Source organism: Papaver somniferum, chromosome 7 (genome assembly GCF_003573695.1).
Source record: "Papaver somniferum cultivar HN1 chromosome 7, ASM357369v1, whole genome shotgun sequence".
In the NCBI taxonomy this organism is placed as follows: domain Eukaryota; kingdom Viridiplantae; phylum Streptophyta; class Magnoliopsida; order Ranunculales; family Papaveraceae; genus Papaver; species Papaver somniferum.
The window spans coordinates 38,643,598-38,653,781 of record NC_039364.1 but is presented as its reverse complement, the minus strand read 5'-3'; the positions used below and the strand labels follow the sequence as shown (position 1 = coordinate 38,653,781).

General features: G+C 36.9%; 1 protein-coding gene across 1 annotated transcript; it reads left to right on the top strand.

Moving 5' to 3' along the window:
* Nucleotides 1–273: 273 nt before the first annotated feature.
* On the top strand, nucleotides 274–9,870 carry LOC113297031 (SCY1-like protein 2). The gene is made up of 14 exons (XM_026545421.1): nucleotides 274–765; nucleotides 1,804–1,908; nucleotides 2,257–2,367; nucleotides 3,059–3,241; nucleotides 3,630–3,756; nucleotides 4,707–4,768; nucleotides 4,980–5,066; nucleotides 5,503–5,589; nucleotides 5,952–6,065; nucleotides 6,840–6,968; nucleotides 7,305–7,367; nucleotides 7,899–8,060; nucleotides 8,266–8,384; nucleotides 8,516–9,870. The coding sequence occupies exons 1-14, from the start codon at nucleotides 274–276 to the stop codon at nucleotides 9,441–9,443; spliced, it is 2,769 nt and encodes a 922-aa protein (XP_026401206.1). The 3' UTR covers nucleotides 9,444–9,870.
* The last annotated feature ends 314 nt before the right edge of the window (nucleotides 9,871–10,184 follow it).

Here is a 10,184-nt window from a genome sequence, read left to right as displayed (position 1 = left end):
GGTAGTACCGTCATTTCAGACAACAATCTGTAAAAAACAAAACAAATTTCATTGATCAGATTCTTTTTGAAACATGAATTTCCAACTCAGAAATTAATTTCCCACGGAAAACTCCTTCCTGTAACAAAAAAAGAAAAAAGAAAGTCTTTCAGAGAAAGAGAGAGGTGGGTGGAAAAACCAAATAAATCGAAGTTCCACCTCTTCATCTTCATCTTCCTCTTCAAATCAAATCGGAATTCAAACCTCCGGAAATTAAAATCGACGACGAAGACGATGTCTCTGAACATGAAAACCCTAACACAAGCATTTGCAAAAACAGCAGCAGTAATAGAAAAACATGTACAGACAACAGTTCAAGAAGTAACAGGACCAAAAGCATTACAAGATTATGAACTTTTGGATCAAATTGGATCTGGTGGTCCTGGTCTCGTATGGAAATTATACTCAGCTAAAGCACGTAGTGGATCTACACTTTCACAATATCCAATCGTTTGTGTTTGGGTACTTGATAAAAAGGCAATTACTGAAGCACGTTCTAAAGCTGGATTGTCTAAAGCAACAGAAGATGCATTTTATGATATAATTCGTGCTGATGCTGCACGTTTGGTACGGATTAGACATCCTGGTGTTGTTCATGTTGTACAAGGGTTAGATGAGAATAAGAATTTTATGGCTATGGTTACTGAACCACTTTTTGCTTCTGTGGCAAATACGCTTGGGAATGTTGAGAATATCGGGAAAGTGCCTAAGGAGCTTAAAGGAATGGTGAGTAGTTTAATTTTTGTCATTTATCATCATCTTGATCTTTTTTAGTTTTTTAGATTATGAATTTGGTGTGATTTTGTGTTTGTTTGTTGTGATTAGTATTGATTATTGATTGCTATTTTGCATGGAGCATGCAATTAGGAAATTTGTTTGTTAGGGTTGGATATTGTAGAATTTGGATACTAAGCTAAGAACGTAGTTAGAGAAATGTGGGAGCTGTTACTGTAAGATCTGATCTAGTTTAAACCAAGCAAAGCAAGATTCAGATTTTGAAAGGGTGGGCTAGCTAGATACTGTTGGATGGTTTAATGTTAGAAAAGAAAGAATCTAGAAAATTTTAGTTTTTATGCTAGGAGATAATGGGGGAGGGCACGACTTAAAGTTTTCTTTAGGGTAGCATGATTAGTGCCTTGTCAAGTAGGGAATGCTGTTGATGAGTTTCACCACGTAGAAGTGCTAGTAAAATTTAAACCCACTTCGTTGCAAGAGCCGTGACAACAAAGTTATGAACAATTTGTTCCTCTTCTTGGGATCATTGAAGTGAGTTCTTTTCATCTCTCAAAAATAAATAAATTATGATGGCTGGATCATAACCAAAAGCCCTCCCAGTTGTACCAACATGAGAATAATAGTATCATTTTAAAATAATTGCCAAGACAAGATCTGCTTTATTTTACAACATTCAGTTAATAGTATCATGAGCACATCTTGCTTACTTTGATTATTGTTTCTTATAGTTGTGCCCTTAAATTGATGAAGAACAGTATATATGGCTAGAGACCATTCTGGTGTGGTTGCTATTATACTCCAAATTGACTTGTATTTAGTAGGATAGCAGATCTTCATTCTGGTGTGGATTCTCATGTCATGAAACAATTTGGTATTATCCATGTATTAGCTAGAATAATTGTTGGAACATTTAAAGGTGTTAAACTTACTGGTATATTCAGTCGAGATGAGATTTTATACTTCAGTAGCTTTCCTGCTTACTTATTCGTACGGTTATCGATCATCTGAAGTCATTAATGCTTACTTCAGGAAATGGGGTTGTTGGAGGTAAAACATGGTTTGCTCCAGATTGCTGAATCCTTGGATTTTCTCCATAACAATGCACATCTTATTCATCGGGCTATATCACCTGAGGTTTTACTCTTCTTCATCTTACGTGTGCCATTTCTCTATTTTTAAGAAATATGGAAAATTCAAAATTACTTGCTGGGTAGATTGATATTTATGTGTAATTTGATCGCTTAACTCTAGTTAGGACAAATAATTGAAGTATTGATAATGAAGGAATATACGAATCTGAGTTATGTAAAGGGGAAGACCTTATTGCACTCTTGATTTGTAGAACTTAGTTAATAATGAATCATATGTACAACAATGTTAAACACTAGTAATATTTTTTTCTCATCTAAAAGCCACAACTGATATTTTGGATGGATTTCTGCTATATAGTGTGTGCATATTGATAAGATGTTGCTGTTACAGACTATATTTATTACTTCCAGTGGAGCTTGGAAGCTTGGAGGGTTTGGTTTCGCTATTCCTGCAGATCAAAACTCTGGAGAACTTTCTAGCGTGCAGCCCTTCCATTATTCAGTAAGTGAAACTAATAGATAGATTAGTATGATACCTTTATATTTTCCTGTCTGTACTTTCATTAACTCTTGTCAAAAGCAGCAAGAAGTTTTTGGGCATCTCTTAGCCGTTGTTTTGATCCTAAGTGTTTTTTTATTCTTGCGCCATGCTTATTTCTATGTATAAGCATGTAAAATTTTGCTTTTGCTATCAAAATTTGCAATGAAGTACAGGTTGGTTGATGGAACTTGGGGTTCCCTTGTTTTTGGCTTCATGTCAGTTGGTTGAAGTTGTTTTTAATTTTCATGCTGACTCCATGATGCATGGGAATGGTGTAACTTTGGATCAGATTTTGAAATTCTTGATTCAAACTTTTTTCTTCCATATTAAATATACAAGAATGAATGGATACTTAGGTTGATGCTATGCTGTTACCTATTTATCAGACATTTGAAGTGTCTGACAATTAAATATGCAGGACTAGAAGATATAAATGTTGAAAATATACTCTAGTTGTTACATGGATTAAAGGAAAATGGTAGCTTTAACTTAGATGACTATATATGTATATTTTGTGAATCAATCACACTTACTCTGGATTGCGATTGGGATTATGTCATTAAGTAATTCACCTGTACTGCAGCTATACCCACTGCAACCATCAGTGGATCATCTCAACCTAATGCTTACTGATTCTTTGTAATCTGAGCAGGAGTATGACGTTGATGATTCTCTTCTGCCCCTTCAACCATCACTGAATTATACTGCTCCTGAACTGGTTAGGAGTAAAGCACCCAAAGCTGGATGGTCTACTGATATGTTCAGCTTCGGATGCCTTGCCTACCACTTGATTGCTCATAAGCCTCTCTTGGATTGCCACAACAACGTAAAGATGGTAAACTTCTAATAGACTTCTTCAAAAGTTGATTTATTTTGTACTCATGCCGCCACAGGAATTTCATATGAAACATGAATCTGGAACCGGGAAATAGTCAAGTAAGACTAAGAGGAAGTTCTACATTTTTCTTTTTACTTTCTCCTTGAATCAGTATGTTATCAAGTTCTACAAACCTGAAAGGAGGTAATTGTGAAAACCTTGCTTGACCAATACATAGATTTTGACAAGTCATCTCTGTGCAACCATACACGAGGGACTATACACCTTTGTTCCATTAAAGAATGCTTAGAAACTGTGGAGTATTTGAGTTTCATAACATTTTTCTTTTGTTGTGCTTAACTGTTATTCTTCAGTTAAAAGTAGCCATGTCTTGTTTTTCATGCAGTACATGAACACCTTGTCATACTTGCAACATGAGTCTTTTTCAAGCATGCCGGCAGATGTAGTTACTGATTTACAAAGGATGCTCTCTATGAATGAGGCTTCTAGACCAAGTGCGTTGGATTTTACAGGTAATGACTGCAGGTTTTCAGCTTTGAAATATATAGCAAATCCCAGAAAAAGGGGAAAAGTATTTCGTATTTCGTATTTTCTATTTTCTTCTAAAGCTGTTAGTCTCTTTAAAATTCAGAATTTCGAGTTTAACTAAGTGAATTATATACATAATCAGGGATAACCTGTTTTCAGTCTTCACATATTTAGTGTGCTAGCTAAAGGCCTCTTTCATTTGATCTATCATTGGCACTTGGTGATGGGTGCACTGGGACTAATATTGTTTAAAAGCTATTCCAAGAGCGTACATAGAAGATAAGGCCAGTATAGGAAGAACTTGAGCTGGTTATCACATTCAATACAAATTTCAAGATTTCAGTACGAGCTAATGGTTAGGAAAGAATACATCTGAGATAACCATCAGATGGACTGTCGGCCAGCCAGACAGTGTATTTAATAGCTAGCCACCAGCCCACCAGCACAATATGCAAGGTTGGGATACATGGAGTTTTGCACCCAAAAAGCCAACTATCACTGCTTAAAGAATTGTCGATGTTTTGTTTTTTCTTCCACCAAGAAGGATTATTGGGATGATTAAGATATACACTTCTGAGACTTGATCACCCTCTACTTTATCTAACTGATGGTTTACCTTCCTACAAATCCCTTGTACCACCAAATTTTCCTCACTTTCAAATTTTAAGTTCAGCTGTATAAAATTGTTACCTCTTGGATGCTTATTCTCAGATTTGTAGTGTCAGTAACATCCTTTAGGTGGTAATAAGTGTCATACTATGAACGTAAAACTGAACTCCAGTATCATAGAATACTGTGTATTTCGTAATCTCTGATTTCATATTCTTGGTCATCTTACTAGGTACTAGCTCTCGTGGCTTGCTTATTCCACAAGGTTCTTCTAACTTTAACTTTCAATGTTCTAGGCAACTTATTTGCTAATGTGATGTTTCAGGTTCTCCATTTTTCCGCGACGACACTAGATTGCGTGCTCTTCGCTTCCTGGACCACATGCTTGTACGTATTAAGTAACTTGTCTGATGCATTTGAAATAGAGATATTCTGGAGCACTTCAATTGAGAATTTGACAGACTTCTTTAACAATTTTTATTAATTTTTTGATAAGAAAGGAGCTTTATTAACTAAATTAAAATTACATAGAGTTGCCCTCCTGCATACATAGGCATATCCAGGTATTGCATTAACAATGAGTCTCCTCTTCCTGCAGGAAAGGGATAACATGCAGAAGTCTGAGTTTCTAAAAGCATTATCTGATATGTGGAAAGATTTTGATTCTCGTGTACTGCGGTATAAGGTTTGAACTACAGCTTGTACCAGTTACTATGCCCTTTAATGAATTTATTTATGTACTGAACTTTCATCCCTGAGTATTGCTGGCATACAATTGTTCAAAACACTTTTTATGATGTCAACAGTTTGTGAATTGATTTTCTTTTCGTTAGAACAGTTTTGGCCTACAAAAGGCATGCTTAGATGGTCAAGGCCAAATTCTTGGCCTACTTAGGGCATTACGTGTAGGTCATATACCATGCATTTTCCAGTTATATTTTACTGGAAAATATAACTACTTATGACTGCTTTTAAATCATAATGCAAATTGTGCCCTTTGAGTGTTTCATTCAATTATTTTACTCAAAAGCATCTGCTTGCTTCATTCATTACGTTAGAGAGTAGGGCTTTGATAGCTGACCAATAAATATTTGAGAAATTCACGATATGATTTAATGCAGGTACTCCCACCTCTTTGCGCAGAACTTCGAAATATGGTTTTGCAGCCAATGATCTTACCCATGGTTCTCACGATAGCGGAGTCTCAGGTACTATATTTTGGTCCAGTATTCTAGTTCAAGGTGCATAATAGGTTGTAGTTGGCTTGCTTACGTCCCATTTTACCTGTATTAAAATTTGTTTTTCACTTTTTCTGTTTGCTCTAACGAATAGGGAAAAGTTACCAATTTCTGAGGTGTTATTTTTAAAATATTCGTTGAGACCTCGTCATTCAGTGTTAGATTATGAATTATAGAAATCTCATCAAACATTGGCTGAATAATCATGCCTTTGCTAGGTTGGATATGAGTCTTCATTACAAATCTTGGTCTACCTCTTATGCTTACGGATGCTGGTGCTTGAATTGTCATTATGACTTAAGTTGTTACTAACAGGTATTTTTTTGATGCAGGACAAAAATGATTTTGAAGTATCAACACTGCCGGCACTATTTCCTGTCTTGAGTACAGCAGCAGGTGAAACGTTGTTGCTAATTGTTAAGCATGCAGAACTCATAATAAACAAGGTAATAAGAATATAATGGTAATGTAAATCTTGATAGAGTCCTTAAGTTTCTCCAGTTAAATGACACTTGTTGTTTTTCCACAAGAAAAAGGTGTAACATTGACATCAATAAATATCTCTTAAATATTTTGAAGATGACTTATTAGTATTCTTAGTGCAAAGTTTGAAAAGTCTACCTGTTTTTTCAGAATCCAGTTGTAGAAAATACAGAACATATATTTATAACAATTTTGGTAGTCCCTGTTCTAGGGTGAATATAATTTTTCCGCGTCCACATATGACGCAGAAGAATGGTATTATGGAATGTTCGTGCAGCCTCAGTTATCACAATTGTGTTGATGTCGTAATTAAGCTGAAATGAGTAGTCTTGATCATCTTAATGGTTCATCGTAGGTGGTACTTAATGTAACATTTTCTGATTAAAAATAACTTGCACCCTGCCTGCATTTTCTTTCTATCTTGTCCTCTTTTATCCAGTGCAATTGAGGTTCAAAAAAAACAGTTAACTAGTCGGTGTTTATACTGCTGGTTTGATATAAAATCACAAACATGTTAGAGCTATTTCAGTATTCCAGAACAGTAGATTGTTACTTTTTTTTAGACCGAGGGTACAAAATAAGTACTTAAAATTAAGTTAGTACGAAAAAACATTAACTGCCACACTCGATTTTTAGTAAATTTGATAGTGTTACGTTGTGGACTTTTGGTTACAGAAGCACTGGATTATGCTACGTCATATTAATATTAATCCTGTCCTTCTCTGCAATATTTCTAGACCAGTCAGGAGCACTTAATATCCCATGTGCTCCCTTTGCTCGTGCGTGCTTATGACGATAATGATGCCCGCATACAAGAAGAAGTTTTACGAAGAACTGCAGCCCTCACGAAGCAGCTTGACGTTCAGGTGCACTTTGCTGTCACTAATTTTTTTTTATTTAAAATTCTGGTATTGGATCTATCGAGTTCCGATTCGTTTCCTCACTGGTGTTGTCCAAAGTTGTAATACTTAGTTTTCAAATCGCTCCTGCTAAACATTTATGCTTTAAAACAGAAAAGAATTTACTCAATTTGATGACACTAAATTTGTCACTCAAGAGATGCTTGATGCTTTTCCATTACAATGAACAGTATGTTCAATTCTGTTTCATAAATCTCCAGTCACTTCCCCTTTGTTATCAGTCTCGAACATTCAACTAATTTTTCGTTCTTCTTTTTTTTTGGCTGGCAAAATATTGTGCAGTTGGTGAAACAGGCAGTTTTGCCTCGTGTTCACGGGTTAGCACTTAAGACAACGGTGGCTGCGGTACGTATGTATTTGTTAATCTTGTTTATGCTGTAGTTCATTAACTGCTGCAGGCTTACCTTGTAGCAACTAGCATACAGATACCATTTAGCGTCGTGTTACATTTTGGCACATCATAGTCACATAAGAAGAATAATCTGTTCTTGGCAAGCCTGAATGAAAGATATTAAAAATGCAATGCGTTTATAGATGTAGTTAGTTTGTGTAGATGCACGCTGAAAATAATCTCAAATGAGCTGGTTTTGTGAATGACATCTATTTTGAAAGAATCATGGTCAGACCATACAGCATCAATTACTTAAATCAGAATGGTTAATGGCCTCAGTAAGAATAGGGATACACATTCGTTCTGCACAATTATTTGACCAATGTAAGATTATTTATCTGTAAGAAGGCATGCATTATGTCAGTCTTGAGCCGTGTGTATATATGTTTGATAAGCGCCATTAGACTGCATTCATTTTTGAAATTACTGCTGTAAGAAATAAAAAAAAATTGGGTTGCCATCTGATGATATTTAATCATTATCAGGTAAGAGTGAATGCTTTATTGTGCCTGGGAGAATTGGTGAGCACCATGGACAAACATGCCACGTTGGAGATTTTGCAGACTATCCAACGGTGTACCGCTGTTGATCATTCAGCTCCCACACTCATGTGTACTTTGGGAGTTGCAAACTCGATTCTCAAGCAGGTACTTTCTCTCATCTCCACTTTTATGCTTTCGTTAAATGCAAGGAATTCCTCGTTCTCCTTCGCAGATCTTTAAAATGCTTTTTTTGTTAAAATGTTGAAGAAAGTAAAAGTAAATAAATCTAGTACAGTTTAGAAAGGTTGAGGAAAGTCATGCTTTTGAGTCACGACTTTTTTTCTTTTTCTGATCAATTTGTCTTGTTCAGCATGGCATAGAATTTGTTGCTGAGCACGTTCTTCCACTACTTATGCCACTTCTCATTGCGCAACAATTGAATGTTCAGCAGTTCGCTAAATACATGCTCTTTGTGAAAGATATACTCAGGTGATTCAGCTAAGACATTACTTTGTATCTCTTTCCTTTTCCTGTCTGGGTTTCTCTCTCACTTTATTCAACATGGCCAACGCATCTGAGCTGGAGAAAATGTCTGCTTGTTTCACCCTTCAATTTCGCAGGAAAATAGAAGAAAAACGAGGTGTTTCTGTGACTGATTCTGGAACTCCAGAAATTAGGGTAACACCTGTACTAAATGGGACACTATCTCAACCATCTGTAAAAACAAGCCAACCCGTTTCTTCTGCGGCAAATAGCAGACCAGCATGGGATGAAGATTGGGGTCCCATAACAAAAGGACCTCAATCCCGCCAGTCATCTGAAACTAGCTTACCTTCCGTGCAGAAAACCCGGGTTTCACAGCCAGTTAATACCACTCCCCTGCCCTCTGTGGTATCTCCTTCATCAAATCAACAGATTCCTACATCATGTCCCTCAGTCGACTTAGAGTGGCCTCCTCGATCGACTTCAGGTGCTTCATCTCACTTGGGCGACATTGAGAAACCGAAACCAAACACTGAATTGTCAAGCCCCAGTTTTGACGAAATAGATCCCTTCGCCAATTGGCCCCCAAGATCTAGTAACTCAGTAACTAGTTGGGGCTTTGCCTCCTCAAATAGTGCCATGGGAATGAGCAGCCAGCATAATGGGAACTCTTTCTTTAGTACAAATAATCAGAGCACTGGGACGCACAGTTCTGCAGGGTTCTCGAGAAAGAATCAGGGTAATTCACTATCGAGCACAAACATACTAAATAGTGGGGGGCTGAACAACCAAAGCTCTCTTGGGTTCATGAGGCAGAATCAGGGGAGTTCGGCACCAGGAATGAGTAACCCTAGTGCTTATGGAGCAGGTTCATATACTGAAAAAAATGCAACGGATATTGGATCCATATTTTCCTCTAACAAGACGGAAAATACTGGGTTGAGACTTGCTCCACCTCCATTAACAGCTGTGGGAAGAGGAAGAGGGAGGGGGACTCAAGGATCACGGTCTAGTAAGCCTAAACCATCTTCGTCTGAGCAGCCACCCCTTCTTGATTTGCTATAATATGTTGATGCTTAAATTTTAGCATCTCCAGAAACAGGTTGAGGTTCTGCCTTTGTGAATTACCAGAGCTCTTCCTCGAGTGTGTTGTTGGTCAATGTCTTGAATTGGTTCATCATCTATCTGTCAACAACCTATATGGCTCTCCGGAGTTGTATGTTCTATAGTGAGGCTTTGCAATTTACATGTTGTAACTATTATTATTTACAGTTACTGAACCACAAATATCCATCAGTTGAGGATTTTTTTCTTTTGCCCCAGTGTTTGTTGTTTCTTTTTCTCGGGCTTTCCTTTTTATCTTTTTTATGTATGTATTTTATTTGGTTTTGTGCTGGGATAAGATTCCTCAAATGTGTATTCATTGGGACCGCCTCAGCTCTATAATTTTGGAGCGACGACATAATAAAAAGAAGTTCTACGACTTTATATGCATGTTCAAGTCTGAAGGTAGTGTACTTCTTAACCCCTTCTCATTTTTATCCTTCATGTCACTTTTGGGCTTCCACGAAGATGATTCACAGTGTGGTTTGAAACTAGAGTACCATCTTCAGGCGTAGATCTTTTTCAGTCATGGCTCTGGACTGTTACCCAGTCAGAAGTCGATAGAAATTTCTGACATTTTAAATCAAACTTGTGATGTGGTTAAATGTCCTGAAACAGAATGGTCCCGGACTAAGTATGTATGCTTGCTAAAGAGGAGATAAATTCTTTGTCATGATCTCTCCATCACTCCATGTTCTTGTG